This window comes from Bactrocera dorsalis, chromosome 3 (genome assembly GCF_023373825.1).
Source record: "Bactrocera dorsalis isolate Fly_Bdor chromosome 3, ASM2337382v1, whole genome shotgun sequence".
Lineage (NCBI taxonomy): Eukaryota > Metazoa > Arthropoda > Insecta > Diptera > Tephritidae > Bactrocera > Bactrocera dorsalis.
Genome location: NC_064305.1, coordinates 76,580,883 through 76,595,069, shown reverse-complemented (window position 1 = coordinate 76,595,069; position 14,187 = coordinate 76,580,883). Strand labels below are relative to the sequence as shown.

Sequence of the window (14,187 nt, the reverse complement as noted above, 5' to 3'; positions counted from 1 at the left end):
AATTGGCAACTACACTTTCCAGCTTTCACTTTGACAAACAGCTGATTTCTTCTGACCAAAACAATCGATTATTAATTCGCGTTGTTCTGTTTTTTTTCCAAACAGCCCCAAATACGTAAATTTGCATTGAATAATAGTTGAAAATGAAATAAAGTTATATTTTAAATAATCAAAACAACCTCAGTGTGTCGAATTGGTGCGACGTACGGTGTTCATCATGGCCATGTTGACGCGTCGTACCTCACCCGGCTCACCAAAAGCTTTACAACGTTTTCAAAACTGCATATCCTTTCTCTGGCCGTCATTGCATTCAGGTACATCTCAAGACAATAGAATACAGCGTAAGTCCACCCAACTGGACACAATTGATTGCTTAACGAATGAACTAGTGAGTCGCAATTCAAAAAAATGGGATGAACTACGAGACAGGCTTATTAAGAAAACCAACAAAAGTGATTTAAGTGCACACAACTTTACTGATCACAACGAAATGGTATCTACTAGTTTCGGTCAGAATGTGAATATGTTGTCCAAAGGTGTTGTAAGCGATTTACAAGCTATTCGTTCACCACAACTGGGGCTAGATATACGTTCTTTATCACAAGCACAACTGGACAATTTATTATTATCGACGGTGGAAATAAAAAATAAACCAGATTTTCTGTACCTAATTAGGCAATGTTTACGTCATAAGCAGCTACCATCGAATGAAGTACTATTGGCTTGTCTTAAATACCTCATGCAATTGTGTCGTTTGCAACAGATCGACTCATTGGCAGATTTGTGTAAGCTACATGAACATCCACTTGTTAAAACCTATGCCAATTTCGCACCGTTCAAAGCAATGGCACTCTGGCGAAGTGGAAGTGCAGATATAGCTTTAATGACATTACATCGTGGTTATGGAGACTGTATGGAAACGGATGAAGGCAGACGAATGACGCGTAATGTATTTCGTACTATTGTTGAGGAGACATTAGTGCAAAAGAGCGATGCGGTCTTAGTTTCGCTTATGCAAGTAGCACGCTCAATATATAAAGAACAAAAAGATATTTTTGTTGTCGCCTGTGTGTGGAAACAGTGTTTCGCTAGTGAATGGTTCTGTGACCAAAAATCCGCAGCAGAGCTTTATGAACATTATAAAGAGCTACAATTACTTGTCGCGCGACGGTATGTTTTGTTGTGTATGTACGTACGATACGAGTAAATAATACAAATATTTCCATCCATAGTTCAAGTTCTCTTTGTTCATCATTTTTACGTGCGAATAATGTTGATGCTGTACATCGGCTAATAGAAGCGTTTTTACAAAAAGATCAACGAGAAGCTTGCGCAAATTGTCTGGGACAATTGTTTAATCACCAATGTGAGTAATTATATTTTTAAGGAGGTATTGAATAAAAATGTTATAATTTTAAAGATTTGCGGAGTGATTTAAGAGCTTGTGCTGAGATCATTAAGTCCTGCAGTGAACTAGGAATGCCGCTAAGCGCAGTACAAAATGAACAATTTTTAAGTTTGTTCCTTAATCAACCGGCAACAACTGCTGCACGCAATGTGGGTCATCAATCAAAACCAATTAAGGAGTTCCAGTATAAATTTTAAAATATCGCGAATTAAAATATGACTTCGGATGGTACTTTATTTTTCTTTAATTATCTGTAAAAGTTTTTGAAGTAAGCGAAACATATAGTATTTATTTTTTGTTGTTAAATAGCGAAATGTTACACTTTACACCTGACAAAAATTCGTAAACTTGCACTAATAATTAATTGTTCACTATTCAAAGTTCTAAATAAAGCAATAAACAGTTCAATATTAATAAGTATTATTTATAACTAATGCATTAATATATCTTAAAAGTATTACATTTGACGTCGAGAAATTATAGAATTAAATTAAGGTCATATTATATGATTTGGGTAGATCCCTAATTATCATATAAACATTGCAACGTACTAACAAATGAAGGTAGCCTAGTGCCTCTAAGCACGTATTTCGTACAAATGACACACGGCTTACGTCCTTCCAGTCCTCAAAACCAACACTAGAGCCAAAGGCACATTTATTTTTTTTATGTGTATATCCAAATTGTATAGAATTTTTGACCATTCTCTTTCCGGAAAGCTTGGAACTAAATTTTAAACATTTTTCTCAAAATTCAAAACATTTCATATGTGTACATTTGTCGATAACAATCAGCTGATATCTGGGTCGAAAACCAATCGCTGTTATCGACTTGCTACTAATTTTATTTCCGTTTCCAAATCATAAGCAAAACTGCCCAAAGTTACCGCTTCCAGAAAGTAATTCGAATTTTTAATTTAATGATAACGTGAAGTTCCAATAAAAAAATATCAGTGGCCTGACCTATTGTCATTAAAGAATATACGTATGTTTTTTGGCATTTCTTACGTCTAATTTTACATTTCTATAGAATTAATTTCTACTTATCCACATCAAGAAGTTCAAACGTATTTGTCGGAAATAATACTGCAATTATTATACTAAGGGTCATTATCATTCCGGTCTTCCTCATTATCGCTTTCACTTATAAGCGTCCCTGATTTGTCTGCCTCTGTGGTTGTATTCGTTTCCGGGACACCCGTACAATCGCGACAACGCAATATAAAATGTTTTTGGCAAAGCGGACGTAGGCACTGTTGGCACCGCGTTTTTGTTTTTCGCGAATTTTTACTGGGACACTTTCGGCAACATAAACGGCTCGGTAAGTTTTTTGGAAATAACTTGATACCGTCAGGTATTTTCATTTTATCTGTTTGTAAAAAGATAAAGTTTGTTTCTCCATGTGCCTCGTTTGTGGCGCTGGCGAATAGTTGCTCGGTTGGCTCACCCAGAATTTCGGAGATTTGTACTTTTTGTGGCAACGTTAAACGATTCGAATGCAGTTGTCGTTTAAGTTGTTGCTGTGTTAGATATAGACCAAGATGACGTTGAAAATTTCTTTGTTTTATGCTTTTATCGCCATTCGAAGAAAGCACAAAAAGTATCCATGAATTTAATGCGGCATAGTCAAGCATGTTTTGGAAGAAATTTGCCGAGAAAAGAACGCCTTTGTGTATTGTATGTCGCGTTGAGTACGTACAACATGCTTTGTTGTAAGTCTTGCATGCATTACAGCTTAAGTTGTATAAACGTTCTACATTTACTGTTTTCGGAATGCCGCTGGCCAAAAATATTCCCGGACAAGTTTCACTTGATATTAATGTGCAATGATCCGAGTATAATCTTCGCCAAGTATTGTTTGACGCGTGGTCTGCTGGCAGCTCCAAAGCATTATTTGGCAACATGCCAACTACAGACATGTCCATTTCCATCAGTTTATTTGTTAGTTCTATGCTAATAAATTTTGACGGAAGTACTATATTTCGTTTGCTTCCTTTTATGTCGGATACCAGTCGTAGCACATCACGTTCCGTATAACCCCCTTTGGAGTGTAGAATCGCATTGCACATATAGAGCGTCTTTGCATCGCATAACGTTAACAATTGCGAATTTTCACTTGAATTTGTCAAATTGATCAGCACTTCGTCAACGGTACAATTACCACTTGGGGCATAATATGAGCGACAGTTTACTAAAAACTTGTTCCATATATCCAATATTGCCCGTGAATTATATTTCTTTCCATTTACGTCATTTTCTCCAAAGCTTAAGCATTCGTATATAAATTTGAATCTTTTCAGGGGCATTGTGGCGCGAAATACAGCATTTCCTAACTCCAATGACCATAACTCGTCCAGTGGGCCATTATGTGCAGCATTACGAAATATACCACAAAGATAATTAAGCCCTATCCAAGCGCGAAACTCCACGGCATCGATTAAACGTTGATGTGGCAATTTCGCTCTTCTTTCCTTTATCTCTATGTTGGTGTAGTGCAAAATTTGGGAGATAATTTGTTCATCAAGAAGTAAACTCCACATTTCCAGTATGCTCCCTATTGTATGGGCGGGTCCTTTACCTTTAGGTTGCAGCAATTGTATTGCAGATTGAAAATTTTTGTTGTCTGCTCCATTTGTTCTTGCGGTGTTCCATAAAAACCCATTACGTCCTTTGAACTCATCTTGGCGTCGTTTTCTTTTGTTAAGTTTACTTGTTGCATTGTTTTCATTATCATCACCCTCACTTTCATCAGTTTCTAGTATGTCGGCATCTTGATATGTGTATGTGTAGCAATTTTGTGAAGTAATCTCCACATTGTTAAATAACGGATCAATACAAGTTTCGGGTTCTTCCTTGAAATCCGCACTCCTTATATCTACATCCACTAGCGTATCAAATTCTGTTGCAGGAATAGAATTCAAAACTTTCAGTAATGAAGTCTTATGCTGATCGCATTCATCCTCTTCTGAATCATTTGATCGTTTTATGTTGGAGAGAACTTTTGAAGAAAAACTCATAGTCGCTGACCTGATACAGATAGATATGTATATCATTTTATTGAAATCATATTTAGATCATATGAATTAACTTACGTGACCTACACAAAATATAATGGGCTAATAGGTATCCACGGTTGCAATAGTGTTAAATCGAGCTCCAATTCGTGCTTAAATTTCATTAGAATAAATTCGATTATTATTAACACAATAAAGGAAAACGCGCCTTAAATTTTGTTTCACGAAGTGCACTGAAATCAAAATACGTATGATTTTTGCAAGAATTATAAATTCCACAACCCTGTAGAAAGTGCATAGCAAAACAAATGAATAACTGCACCTACATCTTCTTTAGTTCTTTATCTACGAATATGTTGCCAAAACGGAACTGTAAAGGCGCAAAAGCGAAGTCAATTCTGCCTTCGTTCGCTGCTTCGGCTGTCAAATCGGCTCTAGCTAGATGTTCGTTTCGTCTACTTTTTGATAGCATTTTAGGTATTGAATGGAATCGTTTGTTGTATGGTTAACGCAATCGGTGTAAAACTGTGAAAATTCCGCGAGCATATAAATCGAAATTACAAATAAAATTTCAAAGTGGTCTATAAAATTGAAGAGCTAAAATAATTGTTTTGTGTGTACACAATAACAAAATTTGTGCGTTGAAAATGTCAAATTGACATTTTTGACTAGTTGACGGACAAAACTTCATTTTTTCTGCTTTGTGAAAATTATCGGTATTTCGCTGTGTCTACTGCTTCTATTTGACATTCAACGACATTTGAGGTATGGAATATGGAATATTGGTGATGTCAACGTAGCGCCTATGGATCTTTACAAAATCTCATACATTGGCTAAATAAATAAAATAATAATGTTTCAGTTTGGATACAAGGAGAAAAATATTGGAATATTGTAATTTTCTGCTGTACATAGATGTTACAACGCTTCGGCCATCTTGCGCAGAACTTTGGCTATCGTATACCCCACTTCTGACCTAATTTTTGTTTCTTTTTTTGTGTATATGGAGTATATAATTATAGCGCATAACGTAACCAAATATAATCATTCTTACATTAAAACATGTAGATTCGGTTCGATCGGTTATGTTTTGTTGAAAAAATATATCTCTTAGCATCATACCACACTTTCCAAAACCCACTGGGTGGTCGAAAATTTTTATATTTACATATGTATGTATGCATTTCATTCTTATTTAAGATATTCCAATATTTCCTTCCAATTGCATTTTTCTATATGTCACTTTCTCACCAATTACTTTGTTTCCGCCATTTTGACAAAAGAAACGAACAATTTTTTTTTTTGCTTTTATGTTATTATTCTCTTATCAATTCTATTTTCGTTGAAAGAACACAAAAAATTCGAGTATATCGGTTTCATTCTCTCTTTAAGTTGGAATGGTGTAAAACGTCATGGAGAACAATAGATGACAAATGTCAAACGCGTGCTTCATATTTCGTGGCGTTCAAGTTTATTGAAGGAAAAAAGTTTGAAGTTTAATTAGTCAAAAATCGCAGTAGAAATTGACGTTTTGTGGATTTTGTATACAAATGCATGTCAAAAGCCACTGGAGCCGGCAAACTACTGTATGAGAAAAACGCAAGTCTAGAGCTATCTAGGAAAACTATTGGAAGCATCCAAGCAACTGCTGACTTGTGATCCCTAAGGCAACTTTGTTAAAAAATTGATTTTAGAAAAACGCTTTAATCGTATTTAGGAGACAAAATCACTTGAACACTTATAAATCAAATAGTAAGCAGACGTTTGGCGGCATATTTTAATTTTGACTCTGAATATTTCAACTTTTGAATTTTGTAAGACGCTTTGATTTTTTTTCTTTGAAATAGCGAATTAAAAATAAAATATAGCATTGTTGATGAAGCCAATTGGTTACAAGATTTGTATTAAAGATTTTAAAAATAGTTTTCGTTTTTGTATCATTTTCAGGTTACACGTTGGGCTGCTCCCACATACGTTAGTAAGAATATTGCTAATATAAATGATTCTGTAGCGTTAATTGTTCGAGTTATAAGAGGAAATAGTCACTCAAAGATTCAAAATGCTCTCACCGGACACACTGCATCACGAAGAAGTCAATTTGGCGTTAGACCGACAAGTACGCCAAGATATACAGGATATGGCACAAGAGGCCCAAATACAAGCACAGATTATAGCGCACGAAGGTAAATATAAATCATATAATTGTATGTTATTAGTAAATATACTGTGACGACAAGCTAGCAAAAACCCTTAGTGCCGATATTTAAGATTTTTTGTGAAAGACAGTAGTGTTGACAATAGCTTAGAATGGAATGACAGACCGGTGGCACTTGACATCGCCATACCGGCATGTCAAAATACACTATTTGACAAGGAAATGTCACTTGCATGCCAAATTGTAAAAAAGTTATTTGGTTTACACACTTGCAACAGTCTCACTTTTAGGTATTGATTATATGAAAGTATTTTGTTGAAGACAGTTTGGTTTTGAGCGGTATCAAGTAGGTGCTACAAATTAACGCAAATTGCAATATCGTATATAACAAATTTATATCTTTATTTGTAGCGCGAGATCGATTTCAATCTACATCGAGCGTTGAGGAAGATGGTCAAGAAGATATTGAGCATGACGGGGTCACCGTGTTGGGCGTTGTTGAAGCCGATGATGATGATGACGTACATCATCATGAAAGTATTGTTGAAGAGGATTTGACCGAACACGATTTGTCTGATATGCAGGATGTCAAAGATTTCAAGGATATGTTAATGGAATCCAATGATGGCAATGCGGACAATTCTTTAATGCGCAAGCGACGCGGCAACCTGCCAAAACAATCTGTTAAGATCTTAAAACGTTGGTTGTATGAACATCGCTACAATGCATACCCTAGCGATGCAGAAAAGTTTACACTATCACAGGAAGCTAATTTGACTGTTCTGCAGGTGTGTTGTCAAATGTAATGTTTGTAATATATACTTTTTAATTTGTAATTTACTAAAAAAAAAGGTTTGCAATTGGTTTATCAACGCCCGAAGACGTATATTACCCGAAATGATACGACGAGAGGGCAATGATCCCTTACACTTCACCATTTCAAGGCGCGGTAAAAAATTGAACTCATCATTAAACTCATCAAATAGTTTAAATGCAAGTGGAATTGTACCAAATCCTATTACTGGCAGTCCAGCATCCGAAGTGGTAAGCATTTTTAATACATATACTCGTAAAAATGTATTTTAAAATATTTGTTTTGGTTTTTTTTTAGATCGTTGGCGCGACGGAGGAAGTTGAGGGTGATGAGGTGCATGATGGCGTCGCAAATGTACTAACAGCGCTAGGCCATTTCGTACAAACGCCTGGCGGTCACATGGTCAAAGTTGAACCAGATATGGAGTACGATGACAGTGTAATTTATAGGTATGTCGAAAATAATTGCAACTATTCGGGCAGTTTAATTTCGCTTCTTTTTGTTTAAATGTTACATAAATGTATTTTGCTTTTGTCAACCTCATTCATTAATCACCAAATATTGCATTTATTTCGCCATCAATCAATCAATCAAATAATCGAATAATTCGAACTGCCTTCAAAACCATGCGAAAAGGTGGCAACAGGCGATTGCTGCCAATCCGCAAGGCTTTCAAAATTTGCATCCACAAATTCAGGCGAAAATTTTGGCAAAAATTCAAGCCGCTAAACAAAGGCAAGCAGCCGCTAATGCAGCCGCCGCCGCTGCTGCTGCTGCACAAATGCAACAGCAACCTTCATTCAATACTAACACGGGCGTTATGCAAAATCCAGATATTGCTGCTGTTGCAGGTTTGCCAGCGTCTCCGCCATCTTCAATCAACTCTTCGGCGGCGGCACATTCTCAATATCCGCATAGTACGAAATACTTCTATTCACAAACACTCAATCAAATTTTCCACATCCAGAATAGTATGCCGCAAACGAAGAATTCATATTTTAATGCGTTGAGGTAGTCGGACAATGGCTTGTGTTTTAAATGCTTTGCTTTTTTTATTTTATTGTATAGTTTGTTGCTGTTTGATGCACTATCATAATTTAATGTATTTTCATTTGGAGTATTACGATTTTTTTAATAGCGAATTATATTTCGTTTTAATTGTTCTTTTGCAAATCAAGGTTTTATATTTTTGATTTTTAATAATAACGGGTATTTATATTCTTACAGATCGGAAGATGACAGCGTCAACGAATATGATTCGTGCGAGCCACAAAGTGAGGAGGAAGGCAAATTTGAAAGCTCTGACGCTTGGCAAAGCGTTATGAAGTAAGTTTGTACAATGCGAATAAAGCATTTAACTACACCTATTGCGAACAGCTCAGTAGTAAAATTATTGTAGCTCTCTTGTATATACGTACAAATATTGGATTTGAGTACTTGATATTTAACTATTGTACAAATGTTTGAGTATTTGAACGTAATTTTTTATTAAAATATGTATTTTTTAAAACAACATTTTTTCTAATTTGTTATATAAAAAAGGTGTAGTTATTTGGCTGTACACTATTATTTTCTCTTTTACTATTATACTTCTTTGAAATTTTCTTTCTATTTTTTTTTTGTGCTCAATATGTTTTTCGAAAATTTCCGATATTTACACGTATTTTTTGGTCTACAACCCATGTCTATTGCCTGCCTGGAACTTTTCAAAATTTTTCCTACATCAATACCACTACCATCACTACTGCCACTATGATTGTACCACTACAAAAACAAAACACATATAACCTGTGTAAACGTAATACAACACACCCACAACAACAATATTTTGTTAATATCTTCGCCACGTGTGTGTTTGTGCGTTGTTCATCTAAAAAAAAAATCCCACCCACCTCTTCGCTCCTTCGCTCATATCGCTTCATTTTGGTTATATGTGACTGCACTGTCCGTCCCGAAATGAATGCGTACACTTATTTCGTCTATTGAACGTTTCTTTTACGGGACTGTTTTCAGTACCGAGGAAGTAACGACCTCTAGTCCAACTGCAACGAACAACACCTATTGGACGACGGCATCACATCCGCACACGACGACGGCGCAATCTCATGCAATAGGTGTTACTGGCGCAACAACAACAGGTACGACACTACCCTCTAAACGATGCCTAATCGTGTAGTTCTACTTTAATTGCTATTATTTATCTCTTTCCCCTCAGGCAACAATGTGATAGCGGCTGCCAATGTGAATGCGCTGGTCACCCCAATCGAGTGCAAAGCTGAACCGGGCGTGACAGTGGGCGCCGAAGCAACGGTTGTCACATCAGGCGTATCAAATGCGTCTAACAGTAATAATAATAGCGCAAATGCAACTAATAACAATACAATTACATCAACCGTACAGGTTATACATCCTGGCAGTCATCTGGTGAAAGGTTTGTCTGCACTTTTCTTCCCACAAAATATCCTAAAAGACTGTAATACTACTTGTAATAATATTACTTGTTTTGCAGGTGTGATCCGTGACGATAAAGATAAATTCAAATGTTTGTACCTGCTGGTGGAGACGGCAGTGGCCGTGCGCCAACGTGAGAAGGAGCAAGAAGACGAAGATGTGCATGTGCTGGGAAATTAGTTAGGCGACAACCAACATCATGCAATGAACAATGCAACAAAACAAAGAAATTCACACATCCACGAACTGTTTGCAGTGATGTGTCTGTGTCTTTTGTATAGTGTCAAAAAATGTGAAATTAAGCCTTGCTTTGCAACAGTTTTATTTATGCTGAATTTCTGATAGCTCATCGTTGTGTGAGCAAGAATAACACTTCTAAGCACTAGTTAGTACCATACATTTAGCGCAATAATCGGTTAGATTTCAAATATTTTCTGCTTGCTACTAATGTTCAATATTACAACTTTCTTATAGCATATGTTAATCATATTAGTTTTTTTCCCTTTAATTTCACAACTACAATATTTACATTAATTTGTCAATGTTTTATATGAATTACATTAAACGCGTATTTATCACTTTCTAATAATTAAGTGTTTTGTATACTTGGTTGCAGATGCTTATATGTCTACAGATTATCAAATGAAAATACACCAATTTGCCAAATAGCTACTAATAATAATAAATTATATTGCTGTAACTTTAAACTTTCTCTATTTTTTGCAAAAGTGCATTAGACAAATTTACAACAATTTCAATAATAAGGGATTGGCGCAACAACTGATTACGATCTCTTCTGTGCTTTACAGAATATTCAATATTTTTTATTTTATGTTTCACACACGTGCAAAATTCTGCGCTGCATTGCATGAAAACGAATATTTTAATTTGTCTTTTATTAATGTTCTCGTATTAGTTTTTTTTTCATATCTTTCCTTTATATTTCCCGAGTTTTTTAAGTAAACAATGAACAGCTGATAGATCACTTGATAGTTGTTATAATGTATGGTATTTCCCGTTACTGCCACATTGCATCACTTAAAAGTGTCAAAAATAAATTATGTACGAATATTGAACAGTTTTTGAGTATGAAGAAATGGAAATCGGGTCCTTAAATAATTTTTATTTGTTTTTATTGAGTTTTGAGTTGAGTTTGAGCCATATTTTTCAAAAAGCCATCAAATATGTGTTAGCAATTTTTAGTGCGTTTCTGCTCAACTTCTTGTTTAAATTTAAGAAATTATTTTTTAATTTGTTGATGCAGTGTGGTGAATAGCTGTCTAAAAAATCAAAAAAGAAAATCTATTAAGCATAATTTTCAAAAAAAAAATTAAATTTGATTTTATAAAAGAAAAAATTATCAAAATATAATTTTACAAAAAGAGAAATAAATATTTGAAATTTAGTTTTACCAAAAAATAAAAGTATAATAAATGCGTAAATGTAATATATTTCAAAGTTTTTACTTACAAAACTAGTTCGTAAGCATTTTACTTAAGCGCGTTGTACACATGTAAATTAATTGGAAGAGCGAAAAAAACTTGTAAACAAAAATAGAAATACATAAATAATTATTAGTACTTTTCGCTATTTGAAAAATAATATGAAAAAATGCAATTATTTTTTAATGTATCAAATCAACACTAAGCCTAGCCATTAAGCTTTCTTTTCAATGCTAACTTTCCATCCCGCTAACTTTTCGTTCTACGTCATAGATATAAAAAATGTCGCTAAACAGGTACCAATTCTTAATTTCTTAACTACGTAATACGAAACTGTGTAAAGAAATTTAGCAAACAAATTAAAAATTTACTTAAAATTAATTAAAATATAAATATAATAAAAATATAAATATCGGAAATTGTTAATCATAAATAAGAAACAATAATTCATATATACAAATAAACCGCAATTTGTCAAATGAAATGAAAATTTAAAAGTGAAAATTGCTAATTTTAGTATTTATATACATACAAGACGACTTACTGTTTTTATCTACTACAGCACAATTGTTTGAAAGCTTAGTTTTCGTATTCCTTACATGAACAATTCAACTTGGTAAGATTTTTATATTTCACCTTTACATATGTACATATATTATCGTTATTTATTTGTTTTGCAGCGTTAATCAAATTACTTCGGCTTATAATATTTAAATAATAAAACGCATAAATTTTGAGCGAAGTGGGCCTTCTTGTACTAGACTATCCGCATTAAAATTGGCTGCATTATAAATAAAATATCACAAGAACATTGTGGACATTTGTACGGTTGAACGGTGTTAAATTTTGAATTTTAGGTCATTAGCTGTATCAGGACTGACCTTTCCACTCAATTAAAGAATCACCCAGCAATAAGGTAAAATTTTCTTTTTAATTTAAATTTTTTTATATTATTAAAATAAAAGTCTTGAATCGAATCTTATTAACTTTGACTTATCCGAGTAACTTGATATTATATTTCGTAATCGTATTTCAATAACAATAATTAAAAGTACTAAATTTATGGCCTAAAAATAGTGTTATTGAAAATGGGTGGAAAGAGGACCATCAAAGAGTATAGCTGCCATACAAACTGGCCGATCAAACTCAAGTTCTTGTATGGAAAACTTTTTCATTTGACAAGACGTCTTCACGAAATTTTGCATAGACTATGGTCCAAGTCAACGCTACAATCTCCGAACAAATTGTTCAGATCGGATCACTATAACATATAGGTGCCATACAAACTGATCGCTGAAATTTTGCATGGTTTATTGTTCAAGACAGCGGTACAATCTTACATATTGTTCAGATTGTATCAGCCATACAAACTGATTGTTAAAAATCAAGAGAAAGTTCTTTTATGCTATAAAGAAATGCGCATGTGAAGGGTAAAACAGCTGGGGTCCGCGGAAGTTAATATTTTTTTAGATAATTTTGATATTCATTTGAACTACTTTTTTTAATTATTATTTATTATGTATGTATGTATGTATGTATATTAATTATATATTTTTTTAAAATAATTTTTTCCACATATCTTATTTTAATTTATTATTTCAATCTTTATTTGAACTATTTACTTTATTAAACTTTTTTATTAATTTTTTTAATTTGATTATTTTTATCGATATATTTGTTTTTTTTTTTTTAGTTGATTTTTATTTTAATATAACATATATTATTTCTTTAATTTATTTAATTTGTTTTTTTTACTTATTTTTTATTATTTTATATTTTTAATTTTTATTGCTTTAATTATTTTATCTCTTCATTTTATTTCATAAATTGTAGAATTTATTATTTTTTTTATTTTTCGCTTAGAAAATTTATTTAATTTCATAAATATACAAATTTGCTCTTTATACTATTATATTTTTTAATGTTTTTTGTGCATTTTTTATCCTTTTTTATTTATATATTTTAGGTTGTTTTTCTTGTTACATATGTTATAATACCTTTTTTTAATTTATTATTATTATTTTGACTTTTTTTAATGTTTTAAAAATATTCTATTTATATTTTTTTTTGTGTTTATTATTAAATAAAATCGTCATTTTGTTTTATGTATTCTAAAATTTACTAATTTAATTTTTCTTTTAATTTTCGCTCCAATTATTTATTTATATACATACGTACTATACATTTTCTTATAATTTTATTTTACATATATTCAATTTCATTTATATGTTTCTTTTATAGGTTAGCGATTTTCATTTGCTCTTTATTATTTCAATATAGTAATTATTCTTTCTGCCAACTTTTGCCTACATTTCACTTAGATTTTCCTCACTTTCATACATACCCAACAATAGACATACATAGGTACATATGTATGTACTTATGTCTAAAAATATATACTTTCAACGGCTTTTTGTGTCAGCCCCATTCATTAAGCCGGCATAACTGCAAGTTGTCTCAGCAATTTATAACTGAGAGTTTCGCCAACGGCTTTACAACTCATTGCACTCATGTATGCATGTGTGTGTGTCTAACTTTGCGCCTGTGATTGAAAGTTGCATCCATGTGTGTGTGTGTGTTACCACTCGTGTATGACGTATCCGCTAGCACTCTCAGTTAGTCAGCTTCGTATTCGTGCGAATAAGAGTACGATTTGTATAACCGGAGATTTTTATATGTATGTATGTAAGTACATTGTACACATATCACCAAATTCGGTCATAGACGAGTATAATGAACTCTACGGTCAGAATGTCAGTGTAGATTGTTAGTAGCTGCTCGAGTTAATTGGCTATATTCTACTTCTCGTCTCACTAACAACAAACATACTTACCAAATTTGGTTTGCGGTGCTTACCGAAGTTGGCGTCGATTTGCTGCTTGAACGTTCTTAGGCGGATACAAT

At 33.3% G+C, this 14,187-nt stretch overlaps 3 protein-coding genes across 12 annotated transcripts; 2 read left to right on the top strand and 1 right to left on the bottom strand.

The window, feature by feature from the left end:
* Positions 1-53: 53 nt before the first annotated feature.
* On the top strand, positions 54-1,816 carry LOC105229106 (uncharacterized). The gene is made up of 3 exons (XM_011209194.4): positions 54-1,170; positions 1,233-1,366; positions 1,421-1,816. Exons 1-3 carry the CDS (start codon positions 218-220, stop codon positions 1,603-1,605), a joined length of 1,272 nt encoding a protein of 423 aa, XP_011207496.1. The 5' UTR covers positions 54-217; the 3' UTR covers positions 1,606-1,816.
* Positions 1,619-5,733, bottom strand: Pgbd4 (PiggyBac transposable element-derived protein 4). 4 transcript variants are annotated; one of them, XM_019991362.3, is made up of 3 exons: positions 5,476-5,733; positions 4,500-4,654; positions 1,619-4,434 (listed from the first exon to the last, which is right to left on the bottom strand). In XM_019991362.3, the coding sequence occupies exon 3, from the start codon at positions 4,422-4,424 to the stop codon at positions 2,508-2,510; it is 1,917 nt and encodes a 638-aa protein (XP_019846921.2). In that variant the 5' UTR covers positions 4,425-4,434; positions 4,500-4,654; positions 5,476-5,733; the 3' UTR covers positions 1,619-2,507. The 4 variants fall into 4 exon arrangements, with proteins under 4 accessions (XP_019846921.2, XP_011207495.2, XP_019846920.2 ...); XM_011209193.4 differs by having other exon boundaries at positions 4,500-4,573; XM_019991361.3 differs by lacking the exon at positions 5,476-5,733 and adding an exon at positions 4,748-4,888.
* On the top strand, positions 5,046-11,510 carry LOC105229104 (homeobox protein cut). Of its 7 annotated transcripts, none has more exons than XM_049453452.1 (11): positions 5,049-5,186; positions 5,814-6,173; positions 6,369-6,604; positions 6,988-7,364; positions 7,429-7,620; positions 7,688-7,839; positions 8,027-8,401; positions 8,618-8,717; positions 9,393-9,528; positions 9,606-9,821; positions 9,900-11,510. In XM_049453452.1, exons 3-11 carry the CDS (start codon positions 6,481-6,483, stop codon positions 10,019-10,021), a joined length of 1,794 nt encoding a protein of 597 aa, XP_049309409.1. In that variant the 5' UTR covers positions 5,049-5,186; positions 5,814-6,173; positions 6,369-6,480; the 3' UTR covers positions 10,022-11,510. The 7 variants fall into 7 exon arrangements, with proteins under 7 accessions (XP_049309411.1, XP_049309408.1, XP_049309415.1 ...); XM_049453453.1 differs by having other exon boundaries at positions 5,814-6,235; XM_049453454.1 differs by lacking the exon at positions 5,814-6,173 and having other exon boundaries at positions 5,046-5,186; positions 8,618-8,716; positions 9,404-9,528.
* The last annotated feature ends 2,677 nt before the right edge of the window (positions 11,511-14,187 follow it).

Coding starts and splice junctions, on each gene's coding strand:
- LOC105229106 (XM_011209194.4), top strand. CDS start 218: ATGGCCATGTTGACGCGTCGTACCTCACCCGGCTCACCAAAAGCTTTA. Junction 1,171..1,232: donor CAATTACTTGTCGCGCGACG/GTATGTTTTGTT, acceptor TTCCATCCATAG/TTCAAGTTCTCTTTGTTCAT. Junction 1,367..1,420: donor ACAATTGTTTAATCACCAAT/GTGAGTAATTAT, acceptor ATAATTTTAAAG/ATTTGCGGAGTGATTTAAGA.
- Pgbd4 (XM_019991362.3), bottom strand. CDS start 4,424: ATGAGTTTTTCTTCAAAAGTTCTCTCCAACATAAAACGATCAAATGAT.
- LOC105229104 (XM_049453451.1), top strand. CDS start 6,481: ATGCTCTCACCGGACACACTGCATCACGAAGAAGTCAATTTGGCGTTA. Junction 7,840..8,026: donor GATGACAGTGTAATTTATAG/GTATGTCGAAAA, acceptor CCATGCGAAAAG/GTGGCAACAGGCGATTGCTG. Junction 8,402..8,617: donor TCATATTTTAATGCGTTGAG/GTAGTCGGACAA, acceptor ATATTCTTACAG/ATCGGAAGATGACAGCGTCA.